The 26,801-nt window shown below is 34.3% G+C and overlaps 1 protein-coding gene across 3 annotated transcripts in view; it reads left to right on the forward strand.

Moving 5' to 3' along the window:
* The window catches only part of CPNE8 (copine 8), a 171,055-nt gene extending 146,983 nt beyond the window's left edge, over nucleotides 1-24,072 (forward strand). For all 3 annotated transcript variants that reach the window (XM_006202855.4, XM_015238039.3, XM_072973000.1), the window contains 4 exons: nucleotides 7,696-7,798; nucleotides 9,214-9,271; nucleotides 14,437-14,510; nucleotides 22,358-24,072. In XM_006202855.4, coding sequence (XP_006202917.1) covers nucleotides 7,696-7,798; nucleotides 9,214-9,271; nucleotides 14,437-14,510; nucleotides 22,358-22,546 — 424 coding nt within the window. In that variant the 3' untranslated portion in view covers nucleotides 22,547-24,072. The remainder of the gene's footprint in view (nucleotides 1-7,695; nucleotides 7,799-9,213; nucleotides 9,272-14,436; nucleotides 14,511-22,357) is intronic.
* Nucleotides 24,073-26,801: the final 2,729 nt, after the last annotated feature.

Consider the following 26,801-nt stretch of genomic DNA (forward strand, 5'->3'; position numbering starts at 1 on the left):
TTTCCAAGTTAATCTAAAGAATGTGTTATGTTTTATCTCTTTCATCTGTGTGATCAATAATAATAAAATCAAAACAATAAACATCACTGAACATGTTACCTTAGGCACTATGCTCAATGCAATTGTCATTGTGAATACTGTTTGCCACTTCAGTACACTACCAAAAGTAGTTTGGATAACAGCTTAGTAATAAAAAATTGCTATGTTTCTTTGTATTAAAATATTTAAATATATCCCATTTTGAGAAGATTCAATTCACTGTGTATATCAAATTTAAGCCACTTAAATAAAACATCTGTGAGTCAGTTTCTTATCTTTTCTTGTTGCCCTCTTTTCCTGTGAACCAATAATGAGCTGAAAGAATAGTCCACAACCATTTATGAACTTTATAAAAACCCCAGAAACTTACTTGAGAAAGACTCCAAAGAAATGTATTTGAATTCCAAAACCCTAACAAAGTTAACCTCTCCCTAAGATCTGTCACAATAACATTAAAATATAAATTATAGATTGCCTATATTTGAAGAAAAACAGAAGAAGCAAGCTTCTTTAATAGCTTTAAACAATAATTTGATTCTGCAAGTCTGTATATTAGTGTTACTTCGCCTTGAAGAAAACTGGGATATGAGCCGCCTCTACTTTCTCCTTCATACATTTCTGTAGCATTTTAATTATTTTATCATAAATATATAATTCTTTCAAAAATAAGCTAAATTAGAAGAAATGGTAGTACAAAAGATTGTTTTGTTTAAAATTTAATTTCCTTGCAAAGTGCAACAATATGACAATATGCAGAGCAAATATCATAAAAATAATTATTTAAAAAGATTGATTTATGCTGCTAATGAGGACAAAGACTAAAATGGATTGAGTAGTTTTCGTGTAAAAAGTGGTTTGTTTTCAAATTAGTGTGTCTAGTAGTAGTGAGAGCCACACAATAAACTCAAGATTTTTTCTAAAGCCTTAATTTTCTTCAAAGTCAAGACATAAAGCATTAATACAAGTACATATTTAACATAAATAAAAATGCAAAATTTCTATGAATTTTTAAGATACAACAACAAACCTCAGAGTTTCTCTCTATATCTGCTTCAGACTCTACCTTTAACTTTCCCAATAGTATGAATATATTCTCCTCTTCTCTTAGGTATACTTTATGGTGAATCAAAAGAAAACCAAAATGTAAGTGGATTAAATTCACCAATCAAAAGACATAAAGTGGCTGAAGCAATAGAAAAAAAAAAGAAAAACCCAATTATATACTGTCTATGAGAGACTCAACTTAGATTTAAGGACATACATTGGATGAAAATGAAGCAATGGGGAAAAAAAGATATTCCATGAAAATGGTAACCAAAAGAGAGAAGCCAAGAGTGGCTATACTTACATCAGACAAAATAAACTTTAAGTTATAAATTGTCACAAGAGACGAAGGTCATTATATAATAAAAGGGGCAATTTATGTGATATATATATATCATTATATAAAATAATATATACAATTCAGGCTGCCATTTGCAACAACATGGCTAAACCTGCAGGAGATTTTGCTAGGTGAGATAAGCCAGACACAAGTTTAAAAACTACATGATCTCATGTATATGTAATTTTCTTAAAGCCAAAGCAGTAAGTTAGAACAGGGGTTAACAGATGTGGAGAGGTAAGGGAAATAGGGTGATATTGGTCACAGGGTACAAAGTCGCATTACATGGGATGAATCAGTTTAGAGATCTCATGTATTTCATGATGACTATAGTAAATAATGTCCTGAATGCTGGCAATTTGCTAAAATAGAGTATATTTCAGGTCCACTGAGTACGCCCCCAAAATATGGTAACTATGTGTGGACATGATATGTTAATTAGCTTAACTGTAGTAATCATTTCACTGTGTGCGTGTGTGTGTGTATAAAATTATGTTGTACACCTTAAATAAATGCAATTTTATTAAAAAGAACAAATTTTTAAAGGTTCAATCCAACAGGATGATATAATAATTATAAATACGATACACTCAGCATCAAATCACCTAAATATATATATTTTTTAAATTGACATATTTGAAGGTAGAAATGGCAACACAATAGTATTAGAAGACTTCACTACTCCACTTTCAATAATGCATAGATCACCCAGGGAGAAAATGAAAAAGGAAACTGCAGCCTTGAGCAGTGCTGTAGACGAAATGGAACCTAACTGACATATACAGAACATTACATTCAACAGCGGCAGAATACACATTCTTTTCAACCACACGTGGAACATTCTCTAGGACAGATCACACAGGAAGTCCTAAAACAAGTCTCAACAAATGTAAGAATAAAGTCATTCCAACTATCTTTTCTGACTACAATGGAAACAAACAACTTAGAAATCAGTAGCAAAAGGAAATCACAAAACTCACAAATAAATGGAAATTAACACACTCTTGAACGACACTGAGTCAAAAAGAAATCAAACAGGAAATGAGAAAATATCATGAGAAAAATGAAAACACAATATCCCAAAACTGATGGGATACAGTAAAAGCAGTATTAAGAGGGAAATTTATAATGATAACACATTTTTAAAAAGAAAAATCTCAAATGACTTAAGTTTACACCTCAAAAGAACAATACACTAAGCACAAGTTAGCAGAAGAAAGGAAATAATAATTAAAATTAAATGATAATTAGAGGAGAATAAATGTAATAGAGACTAGAAACACAACAAAAAAAAAACCTGGCAAAACTAAGAGTTGTGTTTTTTTTGAGAAGATAAAATCTATTAATCTTTAGCTAGAATAAGGAGAAAAATGACTCAAAATCAGAAATGCAAGAAGAGACATTACAACTGATGACACAAAAATAAAAAAAAATTATATCATAAGGGACTATTACAAAAATTAGACTCCAACAAATTAGACAACTTAGGAGAAATAAACTCCTAAAAACTTACAATCTACCAAGAATAAATCAAAGAAATAGAAAGCTTGCACAGGCCAAAAACTTATGAGATTGAATCAGTGATCAAAAAACTCCCAACAAAGAAAAACCCAGGACCAGATGGCTACATAGGTGACTTTTACCTATCATTTAAAGAAGAATCAATACAACTCTTACTCAAACTCCTCCCAAAAAATAGAAGAGGGAACACTTCCAAACTCATTTCATGAGGCCAGTATCACCCTGTTACCAAACATAGAGACACCACAAGAAGAGAAAACTACAGACCAATATCCCTGATGAACATGTACGTAAAAATCCTCAATAAATTATTAGCAGACAATTCAAGAGCACATTAAAGAATCATACACCATGACCAAGTAGGATTTATCCCTATGATGTCGGGATAGTTAAATATATGCAAATCAATAAAACTGATACAGAACATTAAGAGAATGAAAGACAAAAATCACATAGTCATCTCCAGAGATACAGAAAAAGCACTTGACATAATTCAACACCCTTTCTTGATAAAAACTATCAACAAATTAGGTACAGAAGGAACTTGCATCAATGTAATAAAGGCTTTCTATGGAAGGCCCACAGCTAATATCATACTTAATGATAAAAAACAGAGCTTTAAGATCTAGAACAAGGATTCTCCAACTTCAATTGGACATACTACTGGAAGTCCTAGCCAGAGCAATTAGGCAAGAAATAGAAATGAAAGTCACCCAAATCATAAAGGAAGAAGTGATGACATGATCTTTAATGTAGAAAACTCCAAAGGCAAAAAAAAAAAAAAAAAACCACCCCAAAACAAAAATAAAAAGACCTTTTAGAGCTAATGAATTCAGTATGCAGGATATACAATCAACATAACAAAAATTTTTTGTTTCTATACACTAACAACTAACTATAAAGAGAAATTAAGAAAATAACCCTATTTTCAATAGCACTAAAAAGAATAAAATACTTAGGAATAAAGTTAAACAAGGAAGTGAAATGCTTTTACACTGAAATCTATAAAATGTTGATGAAAGCAGAAACAACTGGAAAGGCAGTCTATGTTCATGGATTGTAATATTATTATGCTATTATAATAATATTATTATCAATATTGTTAAAGTGTCCATACTACCCAAAATGTTCTACAGATGGAGTAAAATCCATATCAAAATCCCAAAAAGCACTTTTTGCAGAAATAGAAAAAATAATTCTAAAATTTATATGGAACCATGAAAGTCTTCAAATAAAGCAGATCTTGAGCAGGAAGAAAGAACAAAGCTGGAGGCATAACACTGCCTGATTTTAAAATATAATACAAAACTACAGTAATCAAAACAGCAAGCTACCGTCATTAAAATAGGCATATATATCAATGGTACAAAATAGAGTACACAGAATAAAAAAACACACATCTACGGTTACCTGATCTTTAAAAATGATACCAAGCATACACAATGGGGAAAGGATAATTTCTTCAGAAATTATATTGGGAAAACTGGATTATCTACATACAAAAGAATGAAATTAGACTCTTACCTTACACTACTTATAAAAATTAACTTAGAAAGAATTAAAGACTTAAACCTAAAATCTGAAACTGTAAAACTTCTAGAAGAAAACTTAGGAGAAGAGATTTTCTACATTGGTCTTGGCCGTGATTTCTTGGGTATGGCACCAAAAGCAATGAAAGCAAAAAAAAAAAAAAAAGGCAACTGGGACTACATCAAGCTTAAAAGTTACTATACAGCAAAAACCATCAACCAATGAAAAGGCAACCTATGGAACTTGAGAAAATATTTGTGAACTATATACCTAATAATGGGTTAATTTCCAGAATATATAAGGAACTCCTACAACTCAATGGCAAAAAGCAAATAACCCAATTTTGAAAACGAGCAGACCACTTGCACAGACATTTCTCCAAAGAAAACATACAAATGGCCAGTGAGTATATGCAACATTGTTCAGCACCGCTAATCATCAGGGAAATGCAAATTTATAACCACAATGAGCTGTCACTTCACACCTGTTAGAATGGCTACAGTAAAAATTCAGAAGATAGCAAGTGTTGGCAAGGATGTGGAGGGATTGGAAACCTTGTGCACTGTCGGTGGGAATGTAACTTGGTATAGCTGTTATGAAAAGCAGTAAAGTGATTCCTCAAAAAATAAGCATTGAGCTACCAGCAGTCCCACTTCTGAGTATATACAGAAAAGAACTGAAATCAGAACCTGGAAGAGATGTCTGGAGCATTATTCACAACACCTAAGATAAGAAACAAGTATACACTGACAAATGCAATCTATAAAAATAAATATAATGTAGCATATACATACAATGAGATATTATTCAGCCTTAAAAAAAAAAAGAAGAAATTCTACCATTTGCAACAACATAGATGGACCTCAAGGATATTATGGAATTAAGTCAGTCATGGAAAGGCATATTATAATCCCTCTTAGATGAGGCATCTCAAGTACATAGTCAAACACAGAAGTTAGACAATAGAATGGTGGTTACCAGGGAGTGGGGGAAAAGAGTATGTGGAGAAGTTGTTCAGTGGGTATAAAGTTACAGATATACAAGATGAGTCAATTCTGGACCTCTGCTGTACAACTTTTGCCTCTAGTTAACAATGAGATAGTGTGCACTTAAAAATTGCTTGAGGGTAGATTTCATGATAAATGTTCTTTACAAGCACACACAGAAAAAGGGACACAAGGAAACTTTTGGAGATAACAGATATGTTTATTAACCTTGGTGGTTTTGATGATAACATGAGTGTATACATAAGTCCAAACTCAGCAACTTGTATATATTAATTATGTGCAATGCATTTTTATATACCAATTATACCTCAATAAAGCTGCAGGGAAAAAAAGGCATAGTAATAACAACTGAGACTTTCTTCATAGGTAACAAGAACTGTTGAAAGAGAAATAAAAAGTAAACACCAAAAAAAAAGGATCAGTTAAACCACTTAAAGTGGTATTTTATAGGACTGCATAATTCTCAACTTTTCATATCACTTCTCGCCATTAAGGGCATCATTTGGTAAGAAAAGCCATACTGTTGTATTCATAGAAGCTTTTCTCACTGTTATTTATAGCCTCCCTTTAATCACATGAAAGATAAAACCTCAATTTTGACGCAGTCAGTAAGAAATGCTTTTGTAAAATAATGGGCATTTAAATTTTTTTTAAATGAATTCCTAAGGGAGGTTATCCTACTTCTTTTCTTAAAAAAAAAAAATTGAGCACAAAATCGGAGAGTAAGTTCATACCTGCTTTGGATTTTCCATTGCTTGTGTGACTATCAAATTAATAACAAATTCCTTAATGTCTAAGATTACTTGTTCAATGTTGTGGGAGCATTTTTGACTGTATGTGGTGGAATAAATTCCATGCTATTTTGAACTGGTTCTACAGTGTATGAACATGCCACTTACTGTATTCTCTTCATCAACCTACAAAATTTCCAATCATTTTTGTTAACAGCATGAGCAATGATTAGTTTCTCTTGTGTATGGCAAAGTTGTAAATAGTTCTCTTCTTCATATAGGTATGAATTCTGTTCTACAAGAAATAAATTTTGCACTGACATACTATGCTACTGGTTTGTCCCCAAGCTGTTCAAACTTGGTTACTTAGAGCCCATCAGGTATGGGAGGGAACTTCATTGGTCATCAATGGAAATTTTCTTGAACCCAATTTTTCTATGATTTACTTGATGATTTTTACAAAAAGTAGACCAAAGTCTTCTTGTTAACTATCTGTCTCCTAAGAACACCATAATGCTTGCTCATTACTAGATATGACTGGCATGCTAGTTATATACTAGAAGTCATAAAAAGTGATCCTATTGAGAATATAATCTAGGTAGCCAGAATGGAGAACGCGATAGAAAAAGAGATTATAACATAGTTATAAAAATTCCCCTCTAAGTTTCTGAGTATTCTTTGGTGATAATTTTGCAATAGAAGATAGAAAACAAGTACTGGAACACGTTCTTACTATGTCCCTAGTTTTTGCTTTTGTTTGCTATAATTTTTCTTCTCATCTTTCATCAGTTTAACATGTAGGAACTTGAACTATTATGGATAGGCCAGAATGTTTCTTCTGTTGCGTTTTTTTTATTCAGGTGAAATTCACATGACATAAACCTAAACATATTAAAATGTACGGTTCAGCGACATTCAGCGTGTTCACAATATTATGCAACCATCACAGTATCTAGTTCCAAAACAAAAATCAATCCTTTATATGGTCTACTATACATATAATCTACCAGTTAGGTATATATATTTAGTACCATACATGAAATTTTTTTTCTTAACAGTACAAAGCTGGCTTACCTTGATTTTAAAGGTGAGAAAATACAGTTCAGATAGCATACATAATTTATACTGAAGTATGTAATTTATCATACACATAATGTGTTGCTTAGTCAAGATGTTTATTCCAAAGCTCTGTCCATTCCTGTGTGCTAACATACCATCCAGCTCACCTCTTAGCAGTGAGAGTTTCTAATGCAGCCAGGCGTTTCTGTGTGCCAGCGTGCAGTAACGTTGCTGTTACTCTAGTGCGCTGTTTCAGAAAAATGTGTAGTTGAGAATTTGTATAACACAGTCTCCCAACATGTGTTTAAATATTTTCTTATGATTAAAAAGTTTGTTGACCATTCAAAGTTATGTTTTGCAACTATCATGTAGAGAGGAACTGTTTTGTTTTCTGTGGTATTTTGTACCTTTTGCTGCCTTTCAGATATGCTTCTTCCGTAAAGGATGGCTCCCAGTATTTTGTGCTCCTGATTGTGACCGATGGGGTTATCTCGGACATGGCTCAAACTAAGGAGTCTATAGTTAATGTGAGTAGGAATCATTCCGTCTCCGGCTGGCTAAATGTATGCATGGTGCTACTTAAGGGACCAGAGTCTACTTCAGTTGACTTAACAGTGAAATACAACACCCATGTCTTTGAAGCCAACTGTATTATTAGCCATATCCAGAGAACTCACACCCATTTATACCAGTCATCCATAAGGGCCAAGCCGAGGAGTGTGAATAATTAGGTTGTAACAAAATTATTTCAAAAAATAAAAATAAATAAGATAACAGCATCACTTTCATATGCATGAGTCTGTTTACCTCTATTAGTTTGATGTACTTATATACAACCTTACAATTTGTACATAATATTTCTTAATATTTACATTTCAGTTGCAGAACTGTGCTGATTTCTATTATAGAACTAGATAGGGACTAGCATTCATTCAAGAACCATTCTTTTCATTATAATTCCCAATTATGTGTTATTTCTATTAATTGATTGTCTTTATTAGACTATACCCTATAAAAATCTATACTTACTAGACTATAATCTGTAAAATTAATCTATAATCTGTTTCCATTCACCTTTCTATATTTGGGTTTAGCAATGTTTGGCACAAGATAGATATTAGTAAAAATGGGTTACATGAATGAATTATCATACCTCATAATTATTAATAGCACAGGGAAAATATAATTAGCTGTTTGGTGTGAGAATAGCTAAATGTGGGGAAAAAATCAAGTGTTTATAGACATATACTTAAAACCAAACACAAAAAGGAAGAGAGGTAAAGGCTTAGACATTTATTTCTTTATTGGTTTTTAACTAGACACACTTGGTTTGAATTTGTCTTGATTTCCTTTATGTTCTGATCAGTGGAACTAGTGTGTTCTTTAAAATGGAAACTTAGTGATTTAGGTTTAAACTAACAGGACATACGCTGAGGAACAGTTATGCATAATTCAGTGACCTTCACAGCTGAAGATGTGGTTGCTATGCTGTCCCATCTGTCTGCTGGTGGGGCTCACATTCTTACTATAAAATTATTCAACCATACTAATGATAACCTTCTGTAATTATCATTGCATTCACTCATTTACTGTGAGTGAGATAGAGTAGGGTACTACTTTTTCACAAATAGTAGTACCTTTTCCCCCTTTTAGCAACTGAAAGATTTTTGAGAGGAGGGAGAACGTGAAAAAAAGAGACCAAAGGTACCCAGAGTCAGCTTAGGAAGATTTTGTCTGGGAAAAGCAAGTGAAAGCAGGTGCTCAGTACTTTTTTAAAACATTATCCAAAGCTATGTTATATTTTAAATATGTTCAAAACCATTTTAATGGGTATCTGCAGAAAAATATCAGTAAAACACGGTATATTATTTTCTTCTTAATTCTTAGTTCTTTTCTTAATTCAGTTTCTTAATTATGAACTAATTATGTATTCTCTTTGAAGGCTTCAAAACTTCCAATGTCAATAATTATAGTAGGTGTTGGACCAGCAGAATTTGATGGTGAGTAACAAAATTTCAATTTTGTTGGAGTTTCTTTTAAAGCTGACTCATCATATACTTAGGTTTCTGTCACTCTTTTTCGCATAGAAGAATGTGAGTGTGCATATGGATGTATACAGTGCCCATGTACATATAGATATAAATGCAGATGTCTCATGTAGGAGTCTATTAAGGTGAGCAAATTAAAAGAATGTCTTCTGAGTAGGACATTCTCTCTCTGGCATAGATTAATTCAACATGTACCTTTCCATTTCATTAGAGATGGTTTGTACCTCAAAATATTTCTTAATATTGGAGTTTTTGTTCCCAAGGCTAAACATACTCTGGGTTCACTAAAAACTTTTAAGGTTGAGCACTAAATTAATAAACCGGTAGGTTGTGAAATAGAAAAATTAACACAAGCATAATTTGTTACTTTAATAGATTTTCAAACCTTGGCTAGTTGATAGACATTATCTTTATAAATATTTAAGTTCTGTCGTATGAAAGACCAAAGTAAAATGAAACTGCAACTGACCACATGAAATTTAATGAAACTTTATATAATTATGCTAAATTCCTTTTGGGGGTCATTTTCTATTTGGACTCAAGCCTTCTTCAGATGGCAGAGTGACGGGTGTTTAGGTAACTAGTGAGCTGGGTAAACTTCTCTAAGGATAGTCTGTTCCTCATCACTTGATGAATTCCTTTAAAAAAAAAAAAAAAAACCTCTATGCTAGACAGCAACTGCATGACCACGTAACATTCACCTGGTTCAGGTGTTTTTACATTGATAATGACATATTTAGCTTAGCACTTCAGAAATGAGAATCATTTTAGAATACTTGGAACACCTTTTGGTATGTGAACGAAACATACTGCAAACCGTATCAGTAAACAAAGAATGCTGAAGCCATCAAGTCATCAGCGGCTGCCGCCACCCAAGGGAAGACAAGCCTGCAGCCCGGCCTCTGCAGCCACTCACAGTGGTGCCCTCTGAGGGGACTCAGAATAAGAAAGGACAGGATGCGGCCCTGGATAGCGAGGTGCTTGTCAAAGGAATGAATTCAGTGAGCCCAAATGTTTGCTTCCTCCCCTACATAGAAAAGCACTAAATTCTTTAACTTGAGATGTCTGATTTTCTTTAGTTAACAAGTAATCTTTTATTGTTCCAACTACCAGGTCTTTGTTGTAAAGCCCCTATAGATCCTGGCTCCTCCCCTACCTTTTCTGAGCAGTCCCTCAGAGCCATCTGAGAGCCTGTCATCCCGGGTTGGAGTCCTTAGAATTGCTCACCAAATAAAATGTAACTCTCTACTTTTAGGTTGTGCATTAATTTCAGTCGACAGGTATGCTACAGGTTAATTTAGGCACATAGGTGGCTAATTGTAGTATGATCATCACTAGGGTGATTCTTTTTCAAGCACCAGTGCCTTCTCCATCAGGACAGTACAGATGTCTGAGCCTCAGGTAAAACAACATAGTTAAGTTGCTGATCCTGGGGAGACTTTCCTTTGATTCAGTGCTTGGCTGGTCACCCTTTGCATCATTATAGTCTTTCAGTTTCTACAGCAAGAGTCATTTAGCCCTGACTGCTGCCGCTTCTGCTAATATTTGCTCTGTCTCTGGAAATACACATCTGTCTGCACTGTCCATCGGGCATGAATCTGAGATACCTCTCTGGAGTCAGGAAAGCTAAGACGCATCTTTCTTGTTCACATTTTGTTTACTTGATCATCTGCATCGAGCAGGGATAGACTGTGATTCACAAACTTTACCGATCGCTAGGTTAGAATAACTCACGATTTCTTCTTGAGTTACTAATTTGCTTTTGCCTCTCAATTATGCACTTCTCATTAGGTTCATCCCAGGTCCCCCAGACGTCTGTGGCAGTTCACTGTCAGTCACTTGTTCCTCAAGAGCCCTTACACATAATGTGTGAAAACACAGCCACTGACCCTTCCTGGTGTATATTTCTATTCAGAGCAGTAGGCACAGCTGTTTGGGTTCTACCTTCATACAACTGCTACACCTATTTATTTTCTTCAGTTCTTTTATTCCCAGTGAATTGTTTATCAGTGTTTTGAGACATGATAATTCAATTCATCATTTCTCTCTCACTTCTTGAATTAACTTAAAAACAAAATGCAGGGATCACTCAGAGATCAGAATGTGAGCTTTATTACTAGTAATGTGGAATTGGAGAATCTGAGTTAACCTGTGCACAGAATCAGACTTCTCACTGCTTTCCTCCCCCCACCCCTTGCAAGGATTAAATGACCTCACCTTTATCTCCAGGCCTCCTCTGTACAGGGGAGGAGCCTTGCCTATTAACTGTGCCACCGGGAGAAATTGCCTTCAAGGTCAGCTCCATTTCCCAATCTTAGGTATCCTGTGAATCACTCCTCTTTTCAACTGGAAAAGTGAACGAAGACCATAGACCAAGAGGGAAATTACCTTCCCACAGAATTTTCTCCTAGGAATTAAAATGAAACTTTCCCTTGGAAAACCTGTGAAAGGGGAATGAGGGTCCTACAATACCTGCTTTCTGATTTCACCTTGATGGAAGAAAATTTCTGACTTACATTCCAGTATGGCTCTCCTAACAGAAAAGCCTTTTTCTTATCACTTCCAGATCTACCATAAATAAGTTTACATAGCACACATGTAAATTACTGAAATGAAACTTTCAGATTTTCATCAGTTAATCACATGAATCCAACTTCCATGTATTTTTAACCAGAAAGTCCATGTGGGTAAGAAATGCAATATTTTCCCATCCATTCTTTGAAGGGAGAGAAAATATGAATAAACTGTTAGATTAATGAGTATTTAAATGTCTTAGTTCTGTATTTTAATAAGAACAGTTTAGAACTTTCTAATTTTCACCCATTGATTTTTTTCATTCCTCTTCATTAAGAAACAAGATTTCTCAAAGCAGGATTTCTTTATCCTTAAAAGACAAAAAGTCAAATTAAAGCAGCATCTGGTTACCTATTTTGATCCAAGTCAGGAAAAGGGGAGAAATAGGGAGGGGTTCTAACATTCTTTCGTCTCTCAAAGCTGGAAAGTATGCAGGCCTGTCTCTTATGCATCTTTTTTTCCAGCAGTGGGTACCAGTGGCGACCTGGGCCTTACAATTTCAGGCTCCTTGAGGACCAGATGATCTGAAAACCTCAAGGGTGAACATTTCCCTTCCACCATTTACATGCCATTTCTTTTCTTCTTGCTCTCAAAAGTGTAGCCTCCAGTCTTGCTCCCTGCAGCCTTTTAACCCAAAGGACATGCTGGAAAGTGGGAGACGTTTTGTAGGATCTCATTCTAATACATTATTACCTGAATCACTGTCATTTTCTTTATTTGGACTGAAACACTCACAAAGACCAGTGGAGATTGTAGAGGATTGTGGAAGCTGAGGGCCAGATTTGTCATCTAATTTTTGTTTCCCATTTTAGAGAAAGTATAGGGTAATCATGATGAGTTATTAGCAGATTAGATACTAAAGGAGTTTCTGTGATTGCTGGCAAGTCACCATCAATGTACATTTATGTCTCAAAGTAATATGAAAATTTTGAAAGCAAAACTTGACCCCCAAAAAGGAATTACCTATTGAAAATATTTGAGCATTACAAATTCTCTTATTTAGATCCTTAATAAATAGGAGAGAAAAAAATAGGTTTTTTGTGTTTTGAGTAAGTTAATTACCTTATTATTGATAACATGCACATTTAATAAGTAATGACATATATTGTATATCTAAGAAAAATATTGGATGGTGGCTCACTAAAAATTATGTGTACTGACAGTGTTTCAGTCCAGACATTGATTCCTGAACATGTGTAGAAAACTAGAATTTAAAACATGGTCTTAAAAAAAAAAAAAGCTTATAGATACAGAGAACAGATTGGTGATTGCCAAAGGCTTGCCAGGGTTGGAGGTGGGTGAAAAGGGTGCAGGAAATCAAAAGGTATATGGGTTATAAAATAAGTAAGTCTTGGGGATGTCATGTACAGTGTGGTGAGTATAGTTAATAATACCATACTGCATATTTGAAAGCTGCTTAGAAAATAGATCTTAAAAGTTCCCATCATAAGAAAGAAAGATTTGTAATCATGTATGGTCAACTAGACTTACTGTGGTGATCTTTTCACAGTATACATAAATGTCGAATCATTATGTTGTGTACCTAAAAATAATGTAATGTTATTTGTCAATTATACCTCAATAAAAAAATTAAAATAGAAAAAGAAAAGCACAATGTTTTTAACCTAAATTCATTATCCAAGCACTAAAGAAAAAGGTGAAAAGGTGAGGATTGTATTCTGAATGACTAAGATTTTTTTGGAGGATGAAAAAGTAAACCTAATTGCAAGTGGCTCTCTGGAGTCTAGTGAATGTCATTTGTATTCAAAATGAATTATTAGTAATAGAATTATACTTTAAGTACAAATTAGCATTCCTCATGTAATTGGTAATTTAGTGAATTCTCACTGGAAACATTAAACTCTAGAAAATGTTCTTAATTGCAGCATAACTTTATTCTATCACCAGCTGTCCCATTATATCATAGCATTCCCAAATACCAGTTGATCTATGTAATGTTGAAATTTTTAACCAATAACAAAAAAAATGGTTTAGAAAAATTGTACTTCATCTGATCACTCACTATAAGGGCAGAGCAAATGCCTCTTTGTTTTAAAATTTATTTATAAATAGATTACAGATAATATATATGATTATCTAGCTTTGTTGTAGTTTCAAAGAGAATAAAGTTCAAATTGTTCATGGAAATTCTGTAATGACTAGGGCCAAGTTTCTTAAATTAGAGAGAAAAAATTAAAATTGAATGAATTAGCATCACTGGCTCAATCAGTCATGGAAGTATATAACCCAGAGCTGAGAATCTTTAGAATGGGGAGATGTGCCTTAAGACTTCTACAGTGCATTGGCTCTCCTATTATTTCAAGGGGCCACATGAGGTCTTAACTTGCTTTCTCCATTTGTAAAAAATGTGCATTCAGTCAGGTTTTGTGGAGGAAATCACTGAGGAGATAAAAGGATTAACAAGCTTCCTGTCTTTACATATGACATCTTGCTACTCCTTACCTCTTGATTTACTTACTGCCTGCATTGTTCTAGTATATGGCTAAAATGGACTGAATAAATGACCCTATTTTATTTTCAAGCAATGGTTGAATTGGATGGAGATGATGTAAGAGTTTCCTCCAGAGGAAAATATGCTGAAAGGGACATTGTGCAGGTAAGGAACTTAATGAAAATTATTTCCTTTGTTCGTTATGAAGAGGTCATGTCAGCGCTGATTTGTAAATGAACAACTTAAATGGAAATCAGGAGTCTTGGGTTCTGTTTCATGTAGTCAGCTGACTCTCTGTGAGATGCACGTTAAGTAACAGGGCCTAGAAGAAGCACCCAGTTACTCTCCCCTATGCTTCATGTTTGCCGTATGTAAAATAGAGATGTTAATAAATGTCTCTTCCCACTTGTTTGTTGCCAGAAAGTATCGTTGAGATCTTTCGTAAAATTAGAAGCTAGAAACATAATGGACTTTTTAATGATGCTTGTTCATTTATTATTTGGTCCTCAGTAAAGCTTCAATATATTTTAAGATAGCTGATAGGTATTCAGAGTAAGTAAACTTGGTAAAAACAAACCAAAAATGTAGATTCTTTTATATTTCTCCTGTGGATTATGGTTAGAAAAGTAGAGAAATAGAATTATACATAAATATATAAACTGAAATACATAAGTAACACTATTAATATAATAACAATATATTTAATACAGTAAAATGAACATAATAGATTATATGTGTGTGTGTGTATATATGTATTTATATACACACAATTCATAATTCTGCTAGAATGCAGAAAAATACTTAACTAAACCCTACTATTCTGGGAGTGAATAGAAAGGAAAAAAGTCAGTAACCTATACAGGTAAAATTTATCACTGAAAGCAAGGAATTAAGTCAACTAAATTTCTTCATACTTTAGAGTCGTCATATCTTTTAGGATGGCAAAAGCAAAAAAGGCTATGAAGTATACTTTCAAAGAGGAAAGGGAAGGTCTTGTATTATTTGAGCTCATGATATAAAAAGTTTTGAAGGAGCAAACAATAGACTTAAATATTATCTCCTAAAGAATAACCTGTATGTCCACCCATAATCCAGTCATTAAAAGAATCTAATTTGAAATCTGACAAAATTTGGTTCAAATCCTGAATTTTCCATTGTGATAACTGGGACAAGCTTTCTCAATTTCAGTGTTCTGGCACTGTTGTAAGGATTAAATCAGATAACGTATATAAAATACATTACTGAAATAGAATTCAGTAAAATACAACAAAAATAACAAAAATAAATGGAGAGGGAAAATAATATAAAATGATCTGTAAGCATAATATAAAGATTAACTTGATAAAGCTAAAAAAGCATTGTTCATCATTCAACAAAATTAAATTTTAAAGTAGAAGCTTGTGTAACAGTTTTTAAGAAGATAATTAAATATGATTTAAACTTTTAACCTAATGTTCTTGGTACAGTAAAAGGCACACACACATGAATAATTAGTTTAAAAGCAGCTGAGATAAGGAACATGGTGATGTGGTCATCTATTTAAGAATCCCATGGTGTTTTGTTTTTATAATTAGATACATGATTATTCACCTTAACCTAATTAACATAATTATAGGTCCAAGTAATTACACTTTATCTAAAATTTCTCCATAATGTCTGGTTCAGTTTCCAAAAAAATCAAATTACTGCAGGGTAGTATGAATTTGAAGTCCTTTAGAATGTGTTATGCTGCTGCTGCAATGAATGCATTTTTGCAAAGTTAACAGAGGCAGCTTCATGTCTTACATTCTCATGTGAATGATGCTTTAGGGCAACTCCTACTGCTTTCTCCCTTAAGAGGTAAAGATTGCTCACATCATCAAGTTTCCCTTTCGGAGGACTAATATGTTATGTTTGTGACAACCAACAGTTGATGGATATTTTATTTATAAAATGAAAATTCTCGTGATCATGAAAGTATTTAGTCTCTAATTGGATATGCTACATTGGACAGAATATTGAGATAGGACCCAAGTCTGTTAAATTATGATGTTGTCACTCGGATCATGAACAAGTCAGTAAATCTCTCTGAGCCTTTCTTCCATTACCTCCAGACTCTCCATTATCTTTGCTCTTTCCATGATGTTTTGAGTCTCAAAGGAAGTAACAGACATGAAAATACTTTTACTTATCAGTATGATATACATATATACACATATATATACATGTATAACTATATGTTTCCTTTCATTGAAAGTCAAAATCTTGAGACCAGTCTACTACGATTAAGTGACACTGAGATCCCCAAAGATTTTGAAGACACCTAAGGATACAACTAAACACTCAGGGGATTCTACTATGTAAAGTTGAACTGAAAGAGTCACGAGATTTTACCAATACTGAACAGGAAACTAAAATCTTCCCAGAGAAATAGTAGCCTTCTAAATGACAATGACATCTTGACTTAAATGTCTATATTTAGTTAAGGCTATCTGATGTACCCTTTTCTAATTTCATGGAAAACTTCCTAAATGGTGATTGGTCTTTTCAAAATAGTGAGCAAGGTAATCATTTACATATCACATTGTTTTCAAGGTGACTTTCTCTCACCTTGAATAAAATTTTTAAAACATTCCACCACCACAGTTGTCCTGGTTCTACCATTCACTAAGACATTTTTAAATAAGTTATTTTTAAAAATAGAAATATTCTTGAATATTTATAACATTGGCGTTGCAAGGCCCCGCCAAGAATAAAATTATCAGTCTTCCTACCACCAGAAAATATCTAAGCCATTGTAATCAAAGCTGTAAACATTGCTGGCTAAAATATTATCAGAAAATAAGGTCTTTTTAGACTCTCTTACCTTTTCCCTATTTTTGGTTTCTTACATGTTGATAATCAAGTTAACACACAGCAAATTAAATCCCAAATTTCTTAAGTGGACAAAGAAAAGCCTAAGGCTGTAAACAGTAGTAAGTAGCTGAGTTTTAACAGAAAAGTGGGGAGTAGTAGATGGGGTTTCATTATTAAGTCAAATCTTAAATGCCATCCAACTTCTTTGTATAGTAATATCTCATAATTTATTAACTCCGTCGTATGCTAGGCAGGCGAAGAGTTATAACATTACTTCACCTTGACTTTATGAGAAGGGTACTTTGATTGCCATATTTTATAAAAGAAAAAATGAACTTTAATTCCTCTTGTCCATACTCACATAGCTAGTAAGAAGTAGCATCATGATTTAATCTTAAAATGTCTTAGTCTAAAATCCTTAAAAAAATATTCTGTATATCTTTGATTCTAAAATCTAAACAGCATTTAAGAGTCTACATGGCCTAACTCCAATCTTCCTCTTAAGCTACACACACACACACTTTGTCTAGACAAACATAAGACCAGTAACTGTCTTTGCATCACCCATTTCTGTAGCTCTTGCTTTTATTTTCTTTTATTGCTTTTACTTGAAATACTCTTCCTCCTCACGGGCCTGATTAAAACCCTATATTCTGAAATTTCCCACTGTACACAGCTTTCCACAAAGCCCTCTCTCTGCTCACTTGAACTAATTTCTCCTTTCTTTCACTTTATTAGCATATCCCTTTATACCTTCCTAAAAGTACTGGCCACGTTTTGCCTTTTTGCCTTATAGTAGTTTATAAATAAGGACACTGAAGCCCAAGATGGAATGTTAAACAACTTGTGCAAAGTTCTTTAGTTCATAAATCAGTAAATCCAAATTACCAGCAGGGTTCTGATTCCAACACCTGTGCTCTTCTGTTATAATGCAGGTGCCTCTCCTGAACTCTCCTAAAATGCCAAATTATAATTAAGGATCCATTCCCCTTTTCAGGATCCCCTTTTTATAATTCAGGACCTGTGCCCCTTTTCATATCACTGTTAGTGGTAAATGTGTAAGAGATCCATCTGGGTTCAAATAATGTCCGTGATATTTATAACTATCTGATCTTGGGGTAAGTTAATAAAGCCTATCAAGTTTTGATTTTCTCTTCTGTTATGTTCGCAATATGGATAACGTGCTGGTAAAAACTAAATGAGTTATTGCACTGAATCACTTAACAGAAGGTTTCCCACCTACCAGTTGCTCAAAAAATGCATTAATATCAGTATCAGTTATTATTATTAGTTAGGATGTTGGCATAGTCCATTGGGAAGTCATTTTTATGTCACTGTGTAGCTGTACCTTGGCATATGACACTGTAGTCAGTTTTATATGTGATTATATTTATTGCCTCAAGATTCAGTCTCATATGACCGTAGTATAAACAGTACGCAGGATGAGATTCTATGGCTGTTATTCTAAACCTTAAATGAGTTATTTTCTTAAATCAGTATATGTAAAGGCTTTCTATTGATTTGCCTCCATGTGCTCTAGATTGGCCATTGTGTATAATGCCAGTATCATTTCTTCTGATTTCATACAGCTGCTGCCAGCCTATCATTTACTTTAAAATTATATTTAAATCATATTTTCCATTAAAAGGAGAATAATAACCTTGAAGGCTTAGACTTGAAAATCTCTAATGGAGCTCTGCACAGTAGGAGGATTCAAGTAGAACTGAGCAGAACAGCAACTAAAAGCTCATTTGCCCAAACTGATTCCAACTTGTTTCACAAATAGGCAACGCTAGTTGTTAGACCCGCCATGTAGAACACTTTCCTGGTACTGGGTGGATGCCAAAAGAAAGACACAGAGTGTCAAGGATATGGCATATTTCTACTGAACAGAATGCATTTATTAGTATTCTTCACATGAATGTGATAAAACTAGCGCAAAGGAAAAATTGGTTTATTTCTCTAACCTGAGCATTTTAAGGGTCCAATTTGTGGTAGCAGTAAGTGATCAACATCCATGCACAAATGTGTGGGTGCTGTTTTGAACAGGAGGTCCGCAGGTACAGGGATCAGAAATGATGTTGATGTGATTAACAGAGACCATAAACAGAGTTGTCTGGGAAGCTGAGTGGAAAACTGTGATTGCAGTTGGGTGTGAGCAATAGTCCTAGAAGGAAGAGGGTATATTTTGTCATGAAAAGTGTAAGATTCGACCTTAAGAGGTGAAGGAAGCAAAGAGTCAGTCATCATTTTCATCTCTCACTTAGGGAAGTATCTTGTTATATGACTGAAGAGATAAATGTCCCTTTGGAAAAGGTTCAGGTAATTTAGGTTAGTGAGCAGAAAGTTCTCAACATCTTTTTTTCTACCCTCAACACACATGTGGGATGAGGTATCCTGTTAATACCTCTTGCTACGACAGTGACTCTTAACACAGGGGAAAGTTTCTTAATACTCAAGGGGCGTATTAGAATCTGTGCCCTCATTTACCACATGTAAGTTAAATGAGATCTGTACTTCCCTCTCTGGCTGAAAACTAAGATTTCTTTCTTACCTATTATTTATGAACCCATTTTAAAGATGAATAGGACTGTATGTATTGTGAGAACAGTGGTTATGAATCTTAGTTTTGACATTTCAGAGTCTCATAACATTCTTAATAATGAATTTTTCTTTATTTCAGTAAAAAAAATTTAGCACTTCTTATAGCATTTGCTGGAAATGTGGAAAAAACAGGTGTTTAAAAATAACAAAAAGGCCAGGAATTACAGTTTTTGGTTACAATACTGACACTGTACCTAAATTTAAAAGAAATTTTTAAATTATAGGAATATTTCTTGTATTTAAAGTTTGATATGAATGTAGACAAAAGACTAGTAAGAAAATAGTCTCATTGACATCTCATATATAAATATATAAACCAATGAACAGTAATAATCATAACTCATATATAGTATATATTGAGTCAAGCACTATTTTAAGCAATTATATGTTAACTTATTTAACACAACAACCTAATGAAGGAGGTGTTATTATTATCCTCATTTTATAGAAGAGGAAACTGAGACAGAGTAGAAATAACTTGTGTAAGATCACGCAGCTAATAAGCAGGAGAACCAGCCTCGGAACCTGGGAAGTCCAATTCTAGGGTTTGTGAAAATAGTGGGTAAAAAGGTAACAGTTTAATTTCCATGGTCTAGGAGAAAAGTAAAGACCTAAATAAAAGTAAATATACAAGATACAGCGAGAGTTCCCCTTTCCCTAAGGAAGGATCAACTATTTACCAGAAGTGCCGTCATTCTCCTGAAATATAGGTATTAGCTACAGATTTTTGAGAAACTTACCTTCTAAAAAAATACTTTAAATGATAATTATGTATATACCAACCATACCAACATGACTAAATGTTTATTTCTAAAATACTGCCATTTAAAATAAGAATGAAATAAGCTACAGCTGAAATCAGATGCCTTTTTCTCATTAATCCTTAACTATGTTCTTATTTTCTCATTTTTCTAATTATAGTTTCAGAGAGAAAGTAAACCTAATGTTGTGTGCACCTCTTTGCTTTTTTGTTAAAAGCATCATCTTATCCAAGTTAGATAATATGACTTCACAAAAGTTCATAGCCCCCCGTTTCTCTGCTCAGCTGAAGATTATATTCACTCTGTGACTTTTTTGTCACCCTTACTTAGCTACCTTTGGGGTAAGAGAAAGATTTGCCACCTTTCTCTGACACTCTTCTAAAAACTGTGCTGAGTTTTCCTCCTGGTAGCAAGACAGGGTAAAATTATGATCGTATGTGTCTGTCTATAGTGTGCCTTTTTTTTTTTTTAAAAAAAGAAAGGAGTACTTTTCTGCTCTTTTTCTTAAAAGAGACTGCTTTCACTGCGTTAGTGGTATTACTCTTGTGAATTGCTTTCTTAACATTTGAACTTGCTTTATCTGTTTCAACCCAGCTGCTTTAAAGTCTGCTTCCTAATAACAGTTGTTTTCTGAAAGCACATCTTGAGTAATTGCTTAAATCAAAAGTAAATCTTTCGAAGTAAATTTAAAAGTTATGTTACAGTATAAGTGTGCTCACAGTTTTCCTGGAGAAAAAAAACAATTTAATTCAAAGCTTTAAATATTATATTTGAAAACTGTTCAACTTCCTGAAATGTCTTCACTGTGCCTTTTCTCCAAGACCTAAAATACCTGTCTCCTAACTGTCACAACATTTAACAGTTCCAATCATTCCCAAGTTGTTTTCAAGAATCATCATGTCTCCAAGGGGAAACTGAACCCATGCCCTCAAAGAGCACACTGCTTATTAACTTCAGTAACCATTGTAAATGAGAATGGAATCAGTCAATCTGTTGTCAGAGCATTCCGTATTGAGCTGATAAGGATTCTCACATGATTGCTTATATAAATATGGAGCAATCATTTTCATGTGATATAAAAATAAGAATGATGATATTTGATGATGTTCCCATAAGAAGTATACCAAAATCCTACGCTGAGGTGTTTGGGGGTTTTGTTTGTTTGTTTCCTTTTCAAATAACAGACATTAAAAAAAAAAAAAAAAAAACTTTGAGGCAAGACTCAGTGTACTGAATATTTCAGGTTCCTACTAATGTGAACTGTGTAAATTTTATGTCCATTTGCCATGTGATTTGGTGTTCTAGGAATGTAATTGGAAATACTTTACATGTTGTTTAGGACTCTTTAACAATATACACCATTTTTTTTGACCCTGTATTGAGTAGTATTTCTACATTGAAAGCTGAATTGCACATGTATTAACTCCACTGGACAAGAAACTGAACCCTGGGGAGGATAATGCTCCGTCCAGTTAGGAATCAGCATAGGTATAGAACTCGGAACTGTGGAACACATGTCGCAATATGATGGGTGTATCAGGACCAGGAGACGGGAATCATTGTGGGGAAAAACATAGACAACAGTTACATCCCTTTTTAGATAAAGTGTATACTAGAAAGATGTGGTCACTGTTAGAGCTATTTGTAACGGATCAAATCTCTTTAAAATGCATAGTAATTATTACGCATCTCACACTTACTCTGGGCTTCTCTGATTCTCCTACAACCAAACGTTTACATGTGTTAGTTTTCGTGTCTGTGAAATAGCATGCTGATGCCTGTTAAGTAATTTTCTTTTCTCCTCTGTTTCAGTTTGTGCCGTTCAGGGATTATATTGACAGAAGCGGAAACCACATACTGAGCATGGCTAGATTAGCTAAAGATGTCCTAGCTGAGATCCCTGAGCAGTTTCTCTCCTACATGAGGGCCAGAGGAATCAAGCCATCCCCTGCACCTCCCCCGTACACACCACCTACCCATGTGTTACAGACTCAAATATGACTGTGCCCTGAAATGCTAACACACCTACACTTCTGTTAAAACTGCTGAGTCCATGCTTTTGCTCCTGGTGCTCTGTAATGAACCAGGGAATGAGATGATTTTCTCAGTTTGGTTTTAGCAGTTTATATGCTTTCTTGGATCCAAAATTAATTATCTTCCTAACCAAAACTGTAAATATGGTTGTTGCATGAGCAACATAAAAATTGTTCCAATGCTTGAAGCAAAATATGGATGTCGTCTCTGAATCTTTAAATGTTTTTGGACAGAAACAGCTAATTTCCAATGAATTGTTGGGAAAAAGCACAAACTGTTTTTTAACACGAATCTTGTCCTTGACTGCTTATGTGTATAGGAAAGCAGTCTCTCTGTATCAATGTTTACATGCTACTACTTTTAAAATTTCAATACTTTTATAACTGTTCTTAAGAACACAAGTTTTGAATATTGAATCCTTTGTCTTCTAAATCGCAATAGCTATAATCACAAGAGCAATATCTCTTTGAATGACTGTCTGGACAAATGCAATTGCAAGCAAGGGAAGGGAAGGATGCTTTCATATTTCTCAGTAAGTGAATTGTCTCATGAAGCTGCATCTGCTTAGTAATCAGTTCCTCTGTGCTGTTTGCTAAGTATGGGAATTTACACTTAGCAGATGTGTATCCTGGAAGAACACGCATTTTTCACGAAGTTTGGGTTCTAAATTTAGACTACAGTTTGTTTTTATCTTTTGTAACGCTAAGTAGAACTAATAAAAAGTCAAACATCGTGAACTGTAAATGCATAGAAAATACTTTGTGTGGAAAGTCGCTACTCTGTATTACAGTATTATGTAGAAAGACTAAAACCCAGAATATTTAGCTATGAACCATGTAGCAGATGTTTTCAACTGTTTATTTCATTATACCTTGTCTAGATATTTTGATTCAAAGGGATACTGACTCTCTTGATTTGGAAACCTTTCCAAGTTGCCACATAGGGTGCACAAGCTGGAAGGCTTTTTTGTGAAATTCCCAGTTAAATATACACAACCTTGTGACTTAGTGCACAACACATTTGTGAAATAACTCGCTCCTATATACTGATCTGCCTGTCCACAATTAATTGTAAAGAGTTTTTGCATGTGCGGTTTTTACAAGAACTACAGTTTTGTGACAAGAATTACAGTTGTGTCTAAATTAAAGCGTTTCTTTAGAACAGATGGCCTTAAATTCTCACAGAATTCCTGGAAATGATTGTGAATTGCCTTTAAATAACTGAAAATTGTACTTCTTTTTTCTTTTATGTCAACAATGTAACTGCTTTATAATATTTTTCCTTACTTATACCCTATTTATTACTTGGTTTATTTCTATTGTATGTTGTTCTCTTTGTCCCAGGTTGACTTAGGGTGACTTTTATAAGCATGAAACTATTTTACTGAAAGAAAAAATATATATATTCACATCTCTAACAGTATCAATGTTATATAGTTATGTAATCCTAAATTGTCCATTTTTAGGTACATATTAAAATCTTTGAAAGGATAACTCTTTGCTCTGTCAATTTTATATATGAATGACATGGGATCTGATAATTTCCTTTACTGGTCTTGAATATTCACGCCAGTATAGTTTATTAACCTACAATTTTTTAATTTACATTCATTCATCAGTTCAAAAAAGAAAAATAAATAAGATCAATATTCTTTCCTTTTTGTCAAATACCAATTATTTTTCTTTGACTTGATCAGATAAAATGAAGGTGTATTCTTTCTTATCTAAATACTAGTGTGTCCAAACCTAGTGGGGACAGATGATTAAGAAACAATCTTAGTTACAAACCTTATCATTTGGCGGAGAATAATCATCAGAAATGTATATGATATTAGTTCTGTATATCAGACTGGAAAATACCTAGTCTTGTCTCTTTGTTGTATAAATGAGGAAACCAAGACTGAACGGGCTAGGTGATTTACCCAAGAGTGTGTAACTAGAGTATAGCTCATTACCACTGTGAAAATAACTACTTAACTTTTGTGAGTTGCTGTTAGAGGATGTACACTGAGAAATCCCAGAGACGTATTCCATAAATGCAGGTGCATTCCAATAGTGGCACATACAGTCTAGATACCAGGGACATTCAGACAGTAGGTAATGAGCAATGAGAAAGATACATATTGAGAGAAGGATGATAGCTCCAAGTCATCAAACCCGCTGCGGAAACTACGACCGGGCTCCCCAGGAACCTCAGAGGCTTTGAATGCTGCCCTCTCTCTCTGATCCCATTCCCTTCCTCTCTGACGGAAACCATGTTAACTCCAGGTTGGACCCTCAGCCTTCTATTCAAGCATCTTCATCACCTGGTTTCACCCAGTTATATAATACCAATTTCCATTGCTTCCCAGGTAAATACTAAAACTATCCAGGCTTTCCTCATCACTCTTCTTCAACCAATCTGAGTTCATCTGGAGTCTCAGACATAGTTCGCACTCTTCCCTTCCATCAGGCTCTGCCTTCCACCTAAAATATCCTTTCTGTATTCTAGCTCAAGCCCCAACTTCTCCTAACCATGTTCTTTTAGAATTTCAACTAACAATAATCAGTACCTTCTATGAACCCAGTCTTTGCATTGCATTTTAACATACTCAACACCTCATATTATATATAAACTATTTTATTTTGTCCCGGGCATCTTGTCTCCCCAACACCAGAAAATATGATTTAATGGCACCTGGAATAGGTAAATTTCCACAACTTCCCAGGTTACTGTAATGTGTAACCATTGCAGTTAAAGAATATCAGGTAACTCAATCAATGCTTTCAAAATTCTCCCAGCATATAAAACGGGGAGAAAAGAAAAGGTAGATAACAACTGAATTCAGAGTGTTGTGGGGAGGGGAGGGGACAGCAGTCGAAGGAGCTTTGGACCCCGGGCTATTTTGTTCTTTGGGCTTAGTGAGAATAATTAGGGGGACTCATGTACCTTTTAAAATTATTATTACTGTGGCTTGTCATCAGCTTAGGACATAAAGAGGTTTCTCTCACAAGGATGAGGTTGATGTAGCTGTTTCTCAGAGGACTGGCAACTGCCAAAGATTTTACTGAAGAGCATGCCTTGTCCTTTAAGCCTGCATATATTTTGACTATTTTAAGCCTTTGTGTTACTTACATCAGTAATTGACACAAATGACAAGATACCTAATAAAAATTCACTTGGAGCTTAACTTACGTCATTAGCACAAGTCAGATACACTTCCTCATGAAGAAACAGAGCTGAGGATCAAATTGGTTTCCTCTGAGTGCATGTGGTATCACGTAATAAAGATCAAAAGAATGAAACTCTGCTTGTGAGAAGTGACACTTGTGCAGAGCGTTGCCCTCAGTGGGTCACAGGTAGCTTACAGGTGTATGCCTTGCAGATGGGCTGCAAGGTCTACCCCTTGGGATAGTTGGGGCTCCCACGCCTCAGCATCCTTACTGGCTAACCTCAAGACATTTTACAAGAATCTTTTTTTTTCAATCTTGACATTAAAAGGCAAGAAAGTATATCTTGACTTAAATAGGCAGAAAAGCCCTTCATTACAGAGATTATTTCTCAAATAATCTTTGCTTTATAACAGGTTCTTTGATTATGTTCTACCTATATTCCCTAATACATTCATACTGCAACTAAATTCAAAGGATGTTTCACCTGTAACCCCATCATCTATGGTGGAAGCAAGGCCCAGAAGAATTAGCTGCTAGGGTCCTCATGAGAATCTCAAATTTACCTTAATTGTGTACATCTTTTTACGTTGAGTACAGAATTTCTGAGAAAACTTTCCTGCCTTCTCAGTCATCTAAACAAACATTCTATCACTCTCAGAGTGGATTTCTTAATCTAGGTATTACCAGATGACCCACAAGACATCGAAATATAAAATCAAAGGGATTCAAAGTGGGTTTTTTTCCCTTAAAATAAACACAATTCTAAATAACTTCCCCTCCTCACCATTACTGTGACCCTCACCCCACCTTCTCACCAAAATATTCCTCTATTTGCTCTGCTGAAAATGATTTAACAATAAGCCAAGCCTTTCATTCTACAAGATGTAGGGAGGTACTGAGATGAGACACATGAGACTTTTAAGAATTAATGGGCACATTTTATAAACCTACTGACCTAATTGTTTGTACCAAGAACTTTTTTTTTTTCCTGAAAAGCTTTATTTCATCAGTTCTTCAGGTGTGATTTTGACGCAGGAAGGCTTGGAACATCATGAGCATACAAATGCTGA

The sequence above is a fragment of the Vicugna pacos genome, chromosome 12, assembly GCF_048564905.1.
Source record: "Vicugna pacos chromosome 12, VicPac4, whole genome shotgun sequence".
Classification (NCBI taxonomy): Eukaryota; Metazoa; Chordata; class Mammalia; order Artiodactyla; family Camelidae; genus Vicugna; species Vicugna pacos.